Here is a 15,749-nt window from a genome sequence, read left to right on the forward strand (position 1 = left end):
GGATTTCCGCATCATTTGTTGACTTGACTGTGGTTCCTAGTTTGCAGTCATCTGCGAACTTCATTATCCAGAGGCCTTCTGTGTTAGCCTGTACTTCAGAGAAGTAGATACCAAACAGGAGAGGTCCCAGGATGGAACCCTGTGGTACTCCACTTGTCACTGCTTTGAGGTCAGATTTGGAGTCTACAACTTTTACAGTGTGGGTTCTGTCAGTGAGCCAGTTGGCAACCCATCTTGTGACATAGGGATTTATACCTAGTTTAGTGAGTTTTGCTATAATTCCAGAATGGGGGATGGTGTTGAAAGCCTTGGCGAGGTCAAGATAGGCTGTGTGAACCACCTTACCCTCATCTACAGCTTTGGTGACTGCCTCAAAGAAGTTGATCAGGTTAAGGAGGCATGATCTGCCTTTCACAAACCCAAACTGGGAGGGATCCAGAGTTTGGAGGTTACCAATGTCTTTGTTTATGAGTTCCATGATGATACGTTCCATGGCCTTGCAGACCAGGCTCATCAAGCTAATAAGTCGATAGTTCCCGGGATCAGTGGTGGCTCCCCCTTTGTGGAGTGGGATAACTGTTGCTGTGCGCCATTCAGTGGGCACAAAGCCTGATGCGAGGCTATTATTTAACATATGCTTATGTGGGGAGCCAGTTTGTTCTGAAGTTCATGTAAAACGCAGCCCGGGATGTTGTCCGGTCCCATGGATGCTGTGTTTTTGGCTTTAGAGAGTGCAGCTTTTACCTGCGTAGTTGTGATTATAGGGACTCTGCATTCGTCCTGTATAGATATGGGCCCTTTAGGGGGTGAGAGGGGGGGTAAAGTTAGCACTGAACCTATCTGCCAGGATGTTGGCAATATCAGTTGGTTCTGTAATTTTCTTGCCTTTGTGCTGTAACTCAGAGTAGATCTGGGTTTTGCCATCGAGATTCTTGACATAGCTATAGAATGCGTTGTGGTTGTCCTTGGAATTAGTGGTGATTTTGTTTTTGTAGCTAGCTTTGGAGGATCTTATAAGGGATCTCAGCTTCTTACTGAGGCTGACCAGAGAGCTCCTCCACTCATGGGGTTTTACTCTCTTTTGCAACAGTTTCTTCCTTCTGTTGTACAGTTTGTTTATGGCAGGGGATCACTAGATTGGCTTCCTTTTTTTGGAGGATAGTGTCTTGGTTCTGTTTGGGATAGCACGATCCATGCACTCGTGTAAGTGCTTATAGAGTGCATTTGTGTAGGATTCAGCATTTGTAACTGTATTGTCCATCTGCATGGGTGTCATGAAGTTCACCACTTCTGTCTTAAGAAGCATGAAGTTGGCTTTGGAGAAATGTTTTACTGTGGTTTCCTTAATGGGGGGTGGGGGCGGGATGTGGATATCAAGGGAGATTAGCTTATGGTCGGATCGGTCCAACGAGGAGTTGACTTCAGGTGTGGAACACCGGTCACTCATGTTGGTAATGACTAGGTCTAGGATATTGTTGCCCCTGTTGAGGGTGTGGATAAGTTGATCCAGGGCATTAGAGTTTATGAATTCCAGAAAGCGTTGAGCTAAGGAGTTGGTACACGAGTAGTTCTCCCAGTCAACGGTGGGGTAGTTGAAGTCGCCCATTATTAGGGTGTTTGGTTGAACCCTAGTATTTTCCAGTACATCAAGAAAAGAGGAGTGGGAATCCTGGGGCATGGTGGGGGATCTGTAGCAAGCTACAATTTGGATTGCAGTTTTACCCAGAGTTAGTTGCACTTGGATAACCTCGGATGCATTATGCTGAGAAACTAGCCTGGAGGTGTGGCTATCCATAATGAATATGGTCACACCTCCGCCTTTGGTATTTCGGTCCAGGTTACATAGCCAAAAAGTGTGGTATGAGTTATAGCCTGGTAGTGCAGGGGTGCTCTCTGGAGCCTTGAACCAGGTCTCAGTCACTGCACAGATATCAATGTTCTCTATTTTAAGGGAATCATCCTATGAACCTATGTTATATCAGTAGAAAGTGCTGTAATTCTCGATTATGTTACATACCTTTACAGAGGGAATACCTTGCTACAAAATGGACCCTCACTCTCTATATTACTGTTTCACAGGAAAGGAATTGATACTGATTTCTGACAAGGCCCCTCTGTAGTGGTTTTACTGACAGAAAGATTGCCCCCCCTAAACAGTCTCAGTGGGCTTTGATTGCCTAGTCCTGTGACTTTATTGTACAACATAACCCAGACCACAGTCACTTAAATATGGACGGGCAGTCTCAGACATATGTCCCATCCAGTGGGAAAACTGATGTTTCTGTGCAGAAGCTTGTGCGACACAGTGACTGCTAAGCCTTTAGTTGTATTATATTGGGTTGCTTGTGCTCTATTCACTAAAAGGTGTGTTATGGAAGGGATCTCCATGACAACTGATAGATATCAGGTGCATCTTAGAATATATAAGAGTCAGTGCCCATGGAGATCAGTTTTCTCAACTCTGGTGTCGCTCGTCCCTCTCTAACATAGATGACAAATAGGCAGGGTAGTTTGTTTAGGTGCTGTATTACACAGAAACACATCAGAATGGATAGCAGCATCATAAAATATAAGCAAACTGATTAACAAACAGACCTCACAGACATACATGCTTACCTCTCAACAGCTTACTACAAAACGGCAGTCAGGCTCGCACATGCTCAGTATTTATACACTTGTGCAAGCACTTAGATAGCTTCTTAAATGTACATACACACACATTGATCTACATCAGCCCTCTTAAAAAGATTGCTCTTTGCTGTAAATAGCATTGGAGTTAGACCTGCTTTAATATAGACATTAGAAACAAACATAATGTCCATGTTCAAGGTGCTGTGTATCTATAACATGGTCTGAAGATGCGACCAGATCTGGTACCATAACAATCTGGATTGAGTTTAGCAACAGGGACAGTCTTCAGTGAACAACTCATATCAGGAACTTCTGAATTCATCACAGGAACAGGAATATTTTTTTGAACTTCCTCTGGAACTGGAAGACTGGATAACTCACTCTGAGGTGAAGAGTCTTTCTCACAGGCTGTGTGCTGTGGTATAGGCTTGGACACTGGCATCAAATGTTTCTGATTCCATCTAAACTCTAATCCTTGTGATGCCACAATGTACGATCTCGGCTCTGAGCAAATACTCTTCATGACTCCAATCCAATCATAACCTTTAGATGTTTGCATCCTTACCACTTCTCCTTATAACGTATTGAGCAGTTTTCTGTTCTTATCATAGTGGGACTTCTGGGTTAAATGCTTCTTCAACAGATTGGTTTTCACTCACCTGTTGTTCTTGATACATGGAACCAACAATTGACTACTGATTGGTAATGTGGTTCTGGTTTGTCTCAACCAAGATGTTTATCATGAAGAATATATCTGAGGTTCATGAGATTCAGAGAAACATCACTGTTGTCTCATTTTGACTTCTCTAGTAACTGTTTTGCACTTTGAACTGCACATTCTGCCAAACCATTTGACTGCAGATACTCGGGGCTACTTGTGACATGACTAAAATCCCACTCTTTGGCTAGAAAGAAAAATGATAATTTCTCTTAGTACAATTATTATTACATGTCTGAGAAATAATGCCTCAATTGGAACATGTAATAAATAGTACTTTCCCCACAAGACTTGTTTGTAAATATTCTGTTGTTTAAAAAGCTCTGGGGAATGTAGTAGAACTGGTTTGGATGCCTCCTGAGGATATCAGCTTGGGCAACTCCCACAGATGTTGTAATAAGCATCATTTTCTAGCAGGAGGCTGTCTGGCAGACTCAGGGCACATTGGGAGGATTCTGTATCTCATTTTAAAAACTTTGGGATCCCACTAGATATGATGGGGATTATTGCTGCCGACACCGTGCTCAACTTGCTAGCACAGTGAACCCCACCAGGACAAGTAAATGGTTCACCTGGTGGATGTGCTACTCAGCATTGATGGCAGCATGTGCCTTTGTTTCAAGCAGGGTTGCCAGACGTCCCTATTTGGGCGGGCCTGATCCCGAGTCCCGCCCTGCCGGTTTAAATCCCGGCCAGCCTCCGCTTTGTTTTTTTTTTTTTTTGATTGTCCCGTATACCTGGCATATGGGCCAATCAAAAATTGCTAAACACGGAGCTTCTTGTGTTCTGCATTAAACATGAGAAGCTCCGTGTTTGATTGGCCCATATGCCGGTATATGGGCCAATCAAAAATCGCTAAACACGGAGCTACTTTAATGTGGAACTCTGCCTTTTTTTTTTTTTTTTTTTTTGGTCTTCACTTGCCGTGAAAGACCTTCTTTTTTTCTGTCCCTACCTGGGTGGCTGGAAATCTGGCAACCCTGGTTTCAAGCAATACTATACCAGCTTCTTTGAAATAAATAACTTTTGGATTCTTGCTACTGCTTTTCCCTTCTTAGTATCTGTGTTGCTGCAAAATTTAGAAAGAAATATGTTTTGACTCATGATGATTCTGACTTTTTATACTAGTCCTTTTCAGTAAATTTTCCTGAAACTTCATTGTGTTTATGCTGTTCACACTTAGCAGATATATTCGACTGTTGAATTAATAATATAATACTTAATATAAACTGAGTGAAGAAATGAAGTCCAGAATCTGCATAAATCTCTGTATTGCAACTTTAGTAAGTTTATTTATTTATTTATTTACATTTGTTGACCGGAAGTGTCCGACTGGACGTGGGTCCATTTTCAGTGGAGGCCCGGGGAGAAAAGCTCCACAGTTAAATATAATATATGGCTTGAAGTGACAGGGCATAACACAATAAAGAATGCTGTTTCAGAATGCGTACGTATTACATCACAGTTTGCGTTATAAAAGCAATAATGTACTTGGCATATGAAAAACAAGGAGCAGTAACCATTACAAATGCTGAGGCCTACATTACAGCACACTTTTGTATAAGCTAATGTGAATCTGAGTTATCACTGAAGAAAGAAAGTCAAAACCATACCTATAAATCTAGGATGAAACAGCCTGCAGTTTGTGTGCAATGGCAGTTTTGATTCCCTGCAGTTCATTGTAATATTGCGGAGCATAGCCATCTGGTGTTATTGACTTTCAAGCTGACATTTGCTTTTGGCCAGAAATCCACAAATCCTCTTCAGCTAATGTCAGTGCTTGGCAAAAGGATTTAGTACCCTGTGATGAAAGCTGTAGGGATCATTAGATGTGAACATGTGCTTGCTGTTTCATTTGACCTCACATGGTTATCAGAATTCCCAAGAACCTTGCCCAGTTGTATGAGTTCAGTGGGAATGACAAATATCAAAGCAGAATTTCTAAAGTATCTTCATATGCTTCAATTTTTGTGTCCTGCAAGCTGTAAGAGCTCTCTGTGCAGTAGACTTCCTCTTTTGCAGGTGCATGGGTTTCTGAAATTATTGACTATAGAAATGTGCTCTTTCAAGCTAGCAAATTTATTCCAAGTCGCACTGTAGATGGGAAGCTGAACAGCAGTTAGAGTGCATTCAGTGTTAAAAGGGGCGGGGGTGAGAAATCAAAGGAAGTCATTGTATCAAAGTGTATATTAGTCAGTGACCTGATGTGAGAATTTGCTGCAGCTTGAGAATTTCTACAGGATGTGACCTTGAAGGTGATTATTGTATAGTGGGAGTACAGGTGTTTATCCTGCAGGGGAGGGGGTGGCTTTTACCATCCATCTTAGATGCTTGTTTTTATTTTCCACTGCTTCTTTGGTTTTGCTGCATAAAATTAAGTTAATTAGGATGTGTCATGCTTTCCGATGTTTCATGAAGTCCACTGTTTGAGTTAGAATAGCTTTATACTCCTTTTCAGATTTAACATTTATAAAAAATATTTACTCATTTTTATGTGTTAATGTTGTCTGTTTTAGTATCTATTTTTTTATTCTTATGTGCTTTTCTCCATGCTTTCTTATACCAGAAAACTGAGATTTGAAACTACTTTCACTATTAACTTCCTTCCTAAACATAATGAGATTTTCATAAGTTTTCACATGCATGATGCTGGCAACACGATTTTTTGAAATCTTGACAATATCTAGAAAATACATGAATTCCAGACACAGAGAAAGAAGTACTAAATTATCTGACACTTGTGTATTTCCTTGTTAGTACCTAACACATAACGTTCTGGGGTAGGAAGGGTTGAGTCAAGCCTAAGGTATGCAATTTTTAGTCAATAGATACATGTATTATGTCACTGAAGTGGCATATAAACAAAACAGTTTAGGTGTTTTTCAGTTTGTTTCTAGATTGATCTGCAGTTCTATCTGAGAAGCAGGATTTTTGAACATTTTTTTTTGTGCATGTGCACATAGTTGCAATTTGATTACTATTTGAAGTCTCACAGGACATGGTGATTAAGGCCATGACTTTTTAATGATCTACCTCCTATAGCCGAGGGTTTGATTCCCTCAGCCTCAGTTTGCCTACTCTGTCACTGAACATGACACTTAACCAGAAGAATGATCAGAGGCAGTTAAGAGATTGAGCAAGGCTATTCAGGGTCTTCTTTGTAGTTTGCCTATTAAATACAGTTTAACTTGCTGCAACTTTAGGTTAAAAGATTTAGGAAAATGACGTACAAGGCCATGTCCAATCAGGAACTGATGGACATGCTCCACCTCAAAAAATCCAAATCCATCAGAACCACGAGAGCTAAAGACTTAAACCTTGGCACAAGTATGAATAGGACATGCTGGAGGGATGGATTCATAATCCAGAGGCTTCCCATGCTCTGGAACAAGATCCCAGTTCATGTTAGGCAGAGCCCCTCACTGACTCTTTTCAAGAGAAATCTTGATGAGTGGATGAGAGATCGTAAGTTTACCCCAGGGGTCACATCTGTGTCACTGCTACACAGGGGCACAGTAAATTAATTCTATTATATAAGGGGACCTTCACTGTGTCACTACTTGACAGAGGCACAGTATTCTAAATCTATTCTGTGCATTTTGTACCATTTTATTAGGTGGCGAAAGCCACATCACTATGGCTAGACTTACAAATGCCCCAGGGCAGATAGCCTAGTACTAAACTATGAAACTATGAAATACAATTTAACTTGCTGCAACTTTAGCAGATAATGAAAATTAATATGTAAAGTGAAAGACTTTTAAGCTGCTCCATAATTTTTATTGGCAAGGCGACAGAGGATCAAGCCTCTGCACAGATGGTGTGAAATACTTTGCACATCACAAAAAAATGTTCTCTGCAAGTAGCATATACTACTGTTTGCTTCAAAGAAACATCATTCACTTAGCTCTTCACAGCCTTCTAGTTTACGTTGTTATGCTTTTCACCTACTGGCCTTCAAAAAGCTGTCTATTGTTCTTATCCCCCAGTTTCATCGCAGAAAGGAGTGCATAACTGAATCTTTTTTGGAAATATAGCTGTTCACATTTTTTTTTTTTTTTGCAGTATTAAAGTCACGAGAAATTGTAATGCAAAAGCTATGGAAAAGTAACTAAGGTGGTGTAAAATGTGCATTAAGAACACATAAATCATTTAGCTAACCATAAGTAGTTGTATATTATTAGGAGGTTAATGTGCAGCTGCCAGGGTTTGATCATTCTAAAAAGAAAAAGTAAAGGTTCATATAGTGCTGTTGAAAACCATCATATTCTTTGACATTAGACTTTTGCAAAGCCATAGATAGTTCATCTGACACTATGGGTATTTTTCCAGACTGTGCTGTCCTAAACTTATAGTTCAGGACCCCCCTCCCACCACAAAGAAAAGGTCTTCTGGAAGGTTTCCCAATGTTAGCACACACTAAAATGTAACTGTAGCAAGAAGCAGTTACAGTTTTGCATGAACCATGTTTATTAAGTAGTAAGTAACTACCGATGCTGAATACAATATTGGCTTCCCTGCAAGAACCCACAGTTTCCTAATAACTGCCGATCACTCCCCCTTACATCTTTCACCACCTTCGTCCCACCGTAGTTAAAACTCTTGACTTTTGACTGTGGATATTATGTGGAGTTCTACTTAAACAGTAGATTACTTAACGTAATTGTGACACATGGTGTATTCTTACTGTGCTGTAAAATGAGCCTTGCTATTCAAAGACACAGTGTGCTGATGTGGATCAGCATAATATGCACCATGTCTCAAATGCCACTGGAAAGCACCAAGATTCATAGATTGTCTATGGTTGCATAGAACATGCATTGCAGTTTCCTGAATTGCACAAGGGAGTGTGTAGTACTGCATAGTATATTATGTGCTCCTCTGCTTAGGATAGGGGCACTGCAGTGTAGCTTGCCAGAGGAACACACTGTAGCAGTGATGAGCAGTTACAGTGCCGCTGCATCTACTACTACTTAGTGTGGTACAGTGCATTTACCTAAGGCACCTTTTACAGCTGTACTGTGCTATGCTGTCAGGCCTAGGAGTTATTCATAGAATTCTAAACATAGCATGACTCTGCAGCAGGTAATAAAGGAATCTAGTGCTATGTGAGCTCCCATTGGAAAGGGACTATACAGCATCATCATGTGATTATACGTAGCTGCTACTCCTTATGTTGCACTGTTAAGATGAGCTGGTACACATACGAAGCTGAGATCATGACCGTCATATATACTGGGGAGTGGAAGTTTACATGTGTACTACTTCCGTGGCTACAATGCCTTCACAGTGGGATGAGATTGTTACAGACAAAGTTTACGCCATTGTGTAAACGTTTTATGGATCACTAACAGCTTCTGTACACAGCCCTTCTCCAATGCACAACACAGTTTTTAAACAGCACACTAAAATGAAAACAATCTTGTTATTTTGAGGTTCATTTGTATCAACCTAGGGAGAAGAAGCATTATATGAAGTTCTTATATATGAACTTTACTGTTATAATTAAGTGAAAATAACAGTGCTGAGACCAACTACCAGCTTTGAAAGATGTAACATAACTTGCACTGCTACATTAATGGTAGCCAGAAGAGAAGTATATTTCTAATCATCTAACAGCTTTAAAAGCTGTTAGTTCTTCCCACCATCCTTTTTTTAAGCTGGGAGTATATCAGGGCAACTAAAACTCGCATACATTCTGAAGAATTATGATTGTGTCTCTGATCATAAATATTAGCGGTGTTCTCAAAACAAATTCAAGAAACTCAGCTCTTGAACTTTGCTCTAAAGGTGAATTTATTGACTCCATGTTTTGAATACAGAACATGTTGGTTAATTTTAGAGGTCTAATCACAATCCCTAGATACTGCAGCTTATTTTTTTAGCACTGTACCCATTTCAGAAGTCTAGTAAGGCTTAAAAAGGAGCTATTAAGACTAAGGAAAACAAGCATGCAGGGATGTAATGACACTCATCCTGCATCCTCATGCTTAACTACCCCCCCGATATGCACATTGTCAATATACCCAACACCTAAATAAACTGGATTGCTTATATATTGATATAAAATGGAAAAGCATTTTTGGTAACAAGACTCGCAATGGCTGAAAGGTTACATTGAATGAAATGTTAGTGTCTGCTAAGATTACTTACTTTTCTCCTTTTGAGTTATGCATTTGATATAACGTAATTTAAACAAAAGGTAAGTAAAGCAGTTTTGAATTACAAAACCAATGGAATTAAGACGAGCTGATTTGCCTGACACTTTTTCAATCTAACATTCCCCTAGATAATTTTGTAATACTGTTGTCAGTTTCATACAAAGTGTTATAGGCATTTTGATCATTTGCTTGTGATTATCTAGGATGTCCATTTGGAGTGATGGAAGTTTAGAAATCTGGAATATCACCAGGAGGGATGAAGGATCTTATACGTGCTATGCAGAAAATGACAGAGGGAGTGCGAACAGCACTGGAATACTGTCTGTTCTGGGTAAGAACTCACAATTGTGTTTACTTGATATTTCTCATTATATCTTATACTACTGCAATGAGATTTGCATGGAAATGGATCATGGAACAAGCATACCCTCCCAAGTCAAAATGTGTGTACATTCAGTGTAACATTTTCACTGTCTTAATAAAAAGCTTCTGTACTCAAATGCCTGCATAGCAACATTTCAGTTTTTCCTATTATGAATACCATTTCTGCCTATATGCAGTAATGGCATGGTCAACGCAAAGCATACAGTATTTTATTTTATTTTTATTTTGATTTTGTTTACTGGGTTTGTCTGACTGGTTTTAGTCAAAAACCTCTTTTCAGTGGAGGCCCAGGGAGAACAGCCCCAACATATTACTAATATTTTAAAACAACATTCAGTAATGTATATAAACAGACAATAAGTAGTATACATTAACAATTACATGTGCATGTGCTAATGAAATTACATTCATATGGAATAAAGGCACACTAATAAAGTATAAAAGAACATACCTATAGATTTAGCAGATGTTGAACATTGAGCACTGAAAAAGTTATATTAGTGGGTTTGTCAGAGAGTTAATACATCATGGGATTAGAGCTTAGAAATGCAAAGAAATTGAGGTGAAGGAAAGATCTAGGTAGGGCACAAAATGTTGATATCTTAGTTCAGAGGTTTAGCATAACACAGGTTCAGAGACAATTATATATAAGGCTATAGTAAGTTTTATATCAGAACAATAGAGGTGGGGGTGTGCAATGTCACAAAATAATGAATGCCGCTGGAAGATGCTATTAAATCTATTCAGGTACTGGTGATGACTGGTTGTTGGGTACTGGATTCTGGATGATGAGAAATGGTTTGATGATATGGTAAACTGGAGCTAAAAGTGGCATTTATCTTGGAGATTTACAGGAGCAGATACATTGATTTCATAGGTGAAATTTAGTTGCATTTTAAATAAGTTTGAATTCTAAATGGATTTCAGTTGTAGTGGGATGTGGTTCCATTGTTTAGCTGCAGTATTTGAATACAGAGAGTTACCTTACCTGTGGTATTAAGGTGCTTTGGTTATAGTAATTAGTGATTTTTCTCTAAAGCATAATATTCTATTGGGAATAAATGTTGCATTAAGTTGTTAAGGGCTTGGCAATTTTCTGGTTTATAGATAAGTCTGTGTACTGTAGTAAGCTGAGAAAGAGCTAAGTGATGTGTTAGTTTTAATGAGTTTAATTCCCTGATCAAATCTGAATTTGAATTTATTTCGAGATATGGATCAAGTTATCATAATTGAAATCGGATTTGCAATAGCCTTAGCTGCTATTTTAAAATATTTGCAAGGAAAATTGTCAGGGGCAGTTATAGTAGGTTTTAATTTGGGGAGGGATTTTTGATGCTATTTGTGGAAACTGGTTGAAAGGCAAAATTCTGAACAAGATTAGGATGACCATTCATCAGGATATACGTCTGGTATTTGCTGACCCAGTACTAACAGTGACATGGCGGCCCAGGAATAAACCATATTTGTACTATGCAGGGGCAGGGTGTCTAGATTTGTGTTTTTGCAAATGTGCTTTATATGATAGTCTAATAAGATGAAACATTAACTGGGGGAATAAAGACTGACCATCAAATGACCTGGTGTCTAGTTCTGTAAAGGATAGAAAGACATGTTGTTATGGTTGGTGCCTACTAGGGATGGCCAAAGGAAACATATCACAAGCTCAAAAAGTAAAATTTTAGTGAGATGCTCTGTGACAGAGACATATGGAAATTATAAGTATCTCTACATGTTTCTGCTGCTGGTGGGGCAAACAGAAGTAAATATCCCAGTGCCTGTGGTATGATGAGCCGTCAAGCAGTTCACTGAAGGTGATTAATTCACACCGTCAACTGACCATCAATGTCAAAATAAGGTGATAGTTTGGTTAATGGTTACAGCAAGCATTGTATACACCAGCATTTTAGGTGGGGTGTGAGTCATCTGTTCTTTTCAAGTGTGAGTCAAGTTACTGTAAAACTGTCAAAACTCAGCCGGCTTGTGAAAGACGAGTGACGTCTGTCATCATTGGTAAGTGCCTGCTTGTGTTATTTTGATGATGTCATTGCTACTTTCTCGTGTTATTTTGATGATGTCATTGCTATTTTCTTGCCTGCATCTTCTGCTTGTATTAATAGTCTGCAAAATTCACATAGTGAATAGGATGTCCTTATTATAATTGAGATAGGAATGAGTATGTCCAGCCGCTAATTACCCATTAAAATTCTATTCCCATTGTATCTCACCCGGCATGTTACATTCACTTGACCTAATGTTTTTCTCCTTTATTGGCATTTTAAATCGCCATCACCCTCATATCCATTTACTGGTGTCTATGCATGATGTTACTCTCTTTTGCCTTACACATGACTTAGAAGTGACTTTTTTTTGTATTTCAGGCTGTTATTGAAATATATTTTTTTTCATACTGATCTGCATTCCTAAAATAATTTTCACAGTTTTCACATTTATAATATAGGGGAGAAGAGAAAAAGACAGAGGGAGAACATATGTCCATAGTGAACAGTTATTATATTATCATTTTGTGGTATATATCTTTGTGTAAGATTGTAGAAGCTTTATGATTTCAAATTATGCAAAACATAAGCACCTGAACAGAGCAGTGTAAAAATAAAAGCTATATAGAACCTTCGGATTTCTGATATTTGCAAACATACAAGTCCCAGGTACCATTATGTAATGAATGCACCCAGACACCCTTGCAACTTTATATAACGAACCCTGAGGGTGCTGATTTTCTGTGAAAATAAATAGTTATATGATAGAACAGTCCCAGATGAAAAGGAAGGTTTTGCTGTACAGCTCTTTCCATAATGCAGCAGAGTCACAGCTCAAACAATATTTATTGATAGAACAGTATTTAGTATAATCTGTTTAAACATGATGCACTACAATAAGAAATGGGAAGAGTCCTTCTCACATCTATAATCATAAATCTGTTCATGAGGCTTATGTATATAAGCAATAATGACTGACAGGATAGGCATTTTAGGGAAATAATTGTCCACAGTGTGATGAGGCATCAAATCATAAGCTGAGAGCCTTCCCTCCCTGGAAGGTCTAGTACATTCTTATAATGCCGCACTGGAGATGGGGTCTTAATGGAGAAATGATAAAATCAGCAAAAGGAGAGAAGTATTGCCGGAATTGAATTCATCCTCAAGTCTTGGTGAGTACCTTCTTGATGTGGACCCTGTTTTTCAGAAAATCTCACCAAGATGACTGTATTTTATATAGCATATATCATGGACAGAAGTAGGTTAAAATAAAGAAGATAGCTGGATGCACAAGTCCCAGGATAAAAAAGTGCCCAGTCCTGGTAGTGACATTGGTATCAGGACTGGAAAAAATGACAGTGTAGAATCCTCAAAACATGGAAATATTCCTACAATGGGGCTAGGCCAGGCCCAGGGGGAGGATGCCCCCCTTCCCCATTGTAGAAGCAAGTATAGGTCTACAAAAATCACAAAAACTGATAAGCCAAAAAAGACCCATACAGACGATAGAGTAGACTATTGAGGATAAAAAAGAAATTATGTTTTGTTACTATTATGCAAGAAGCCCAGTATTTCCGACACAAGATATGTGAAAAGTTTGCGAGAAATTAAAGGAAAGAAAAATACATCCACAAGAAAAACTGTTAGAAGCTTCAAATAAACATTTGTGTTCATTAATACACTAGATACGTGATAAACACTATACAGACCAAGAAATCTTGTGCCATTTGGAAAAAGAAGTGACTGAGTCAGTGCGAACATTTAAAGAACAAAATTGAGAGATGTTTGAAAGGTATAAAAAAGAAATATGGACCTGGGAAAGGAAGAGGGATCTGATATGGTGCAATATTTATGTAAAGTAGAAAGTCAAATTAATCAACACAAAAAGGCAGCCCCAAAGATAGTCAAACGGAAATATAGGCAAAGGCATCCAGATATGGAAAATTTCACAAAAACAAATAAAATCACAAAGAGGGAATGCAGAACAGAAGATTAGCCAAGTAGAAATTAGAAAAATAGAAGCTGAAGTTATGGAATATTTGTGAAGTGAAGGATTTAGTGTATAAAGTCTAATACAGTCATATCACAACATGACGGAACAACTAGTCCCCAAAGTAAGGAGAAACAAGAGGAGCAGGAGACACCTGAAGAAGAAATATGGACATGGGAAAGGAAAAGAGATTTAATATGGTGCGATACTTATGCAAAGGAGAAATCAAAACTAATCAATGCAAAAAGAGCAACACTAAAGATATTTGAAGAGAAATACAGGCAAAGGCATCTGAATATGAAAAATTTTACAATACAAAAAATAAGAAAACAAAGAGGAAAAGTAGAAAACAGGATTAGTAATGAAGAAGTTAAAGAAATAGAAACTGAGGTTATGGATTACCTGCAAAGTAAAGGATTTAGTGTAGAAAATTTAACTCCGATAACAATGCAACAGGATAGAGCAATGGACACCTAAATTAAGGAGAAACCAGTGGAGCTGGAAGCATCTAATCAGTTGACATATGAAGATCTTTTGGAGCCTCCCATAGGAAACCAGTACAGAGGTCCAGTTGGAGCTATACAGCAATGGAAAGAACAGGAAACTGTGTCAACTCTGACCCAGTCAATGGCATGGAGTGATAGGACAGTGAGTTCCCATATGAAAGAGCAACAGATGACACAGGGTGAAACTGAAGAGAACATGGCACAGGAACAAGCTCTGGACCTTTACATAGAATGCCCACATGAACTGGAGAACAAAGAATGTGCCTTCAGTTTAGAAGAAAATGATCTAAAAAAAGAGTTACTTGATTTAATAGAGATGGATTGACATATTAAGATCAGTGAAACAAACAGACTACAGAAGGTCAATAAAATGCAAACAGTTGGAAGTTTGATAAAACAAATGAACACGGTAATTAGGATTGTCCTTAGTGATTCATGCGATATAGCAGAAGTAAATAGGATACATTACTGTGCAGCTAAATTAATAACTGATAAAGTCCTACCACAAGAACACAGGGTGGTGAGGGAAAGGAAGGGGAGACATTGAATACCATCATGGAAACATTGATTAGAGAACACTATAAAGCAATTAAGAGAAGAAATGTCACTGTTAGAAGAGTATAGAAGAGAGAACAGATCAACACAAATACTCAGAAAGATAGACGTGATAAAAGTAATGCACAGTAATACAACAGACCAGAATTTATCATGCACTTTTGCAAATAATAAACTATAAACATCAGCACAGGCAGAAAAACTTAGAAGATACACAGATAAATATAAAGGAAAAGTACAAAATAAGCAATTTATTGATGACCCAAAAAGCTTTATAGAGAATTGGGAAACAAGGCAAAAAGAAATGAAAGACCAACAAAAAAGAAGAAACAGATACATTTTGGAGAAGTATTTATGAAGATCCTGTAGAACATAACAAAGATGCTAAATGGACAGAAGAAGTAAAAGAAAGAATAAGAAGTTTAAAGGCACAGGATATGAAATGGGATGAAGTAACAGCCAGAGAGACTGAAACAAAGTTAAGAAAAGCTCCTAATTGGAAATCCCCAGGCCCAGATGCAGTACCTAACCTCCAGCTAAATGTATTAACATCTTTGCACAAAGATTTAGCCATGGGTAAGAACTATTTATATGCACTCCTGAACATACACCAGACTGGCTAACAACAAGAAAAACAATGATCCTACTTAAGCGTGAACCTGCAAGCTGCCCTAAAAATTGTAGACCAATAACTTGCCTTCCGATGATGTATACACTATTCACTGGAATTGATGTCAACAGAGTTTATAGTCATTTAGAAGAAAATTCAGTTATGGCAATACCACAAAAAGGTATCAAAAGAAAGTC

General features: G+C 38.4%; 1 protein-coding gene across 2 annotated transcripts in view; it reads left to right on the top strand.

Annotated features, from left to right (window-relative positions):
- Nucleotides 1-15,749, top strand: part of CNTN1 (contactin 1) — a 1,190,489-nt gene that overhangs the window by 856,974 nt on the left and 317,766 nt on the right. For both annotated transcript variants that reach the window (XM_044087442.1, XM_044087443.1), the window contains one exon: nt 9,714-9,841. In XM_044087442.1, coding sequence (XP_043943377.1) covers nt 9,714-9,841 — 128 coding nt within the window. The remainder of the gene's footprint in view (nt 1-9,713; nt 9,842-15,749) is intronic.

This window comes from Protopterus annectens, chromosome 11.part0, assembly GCF_019279795.1.
Source record: "Protopterus annectens isolate FY-2018-M chromosome 11.part0, PAN1.0, whole genome shotgun sequence".
Taxonomy (NCBI): domain Eukaryota; kingdom Metazoa; phylum Chordata; order Ceratodontiformes; family Protopteridae; genus Protopterus; species Protopterus annectens.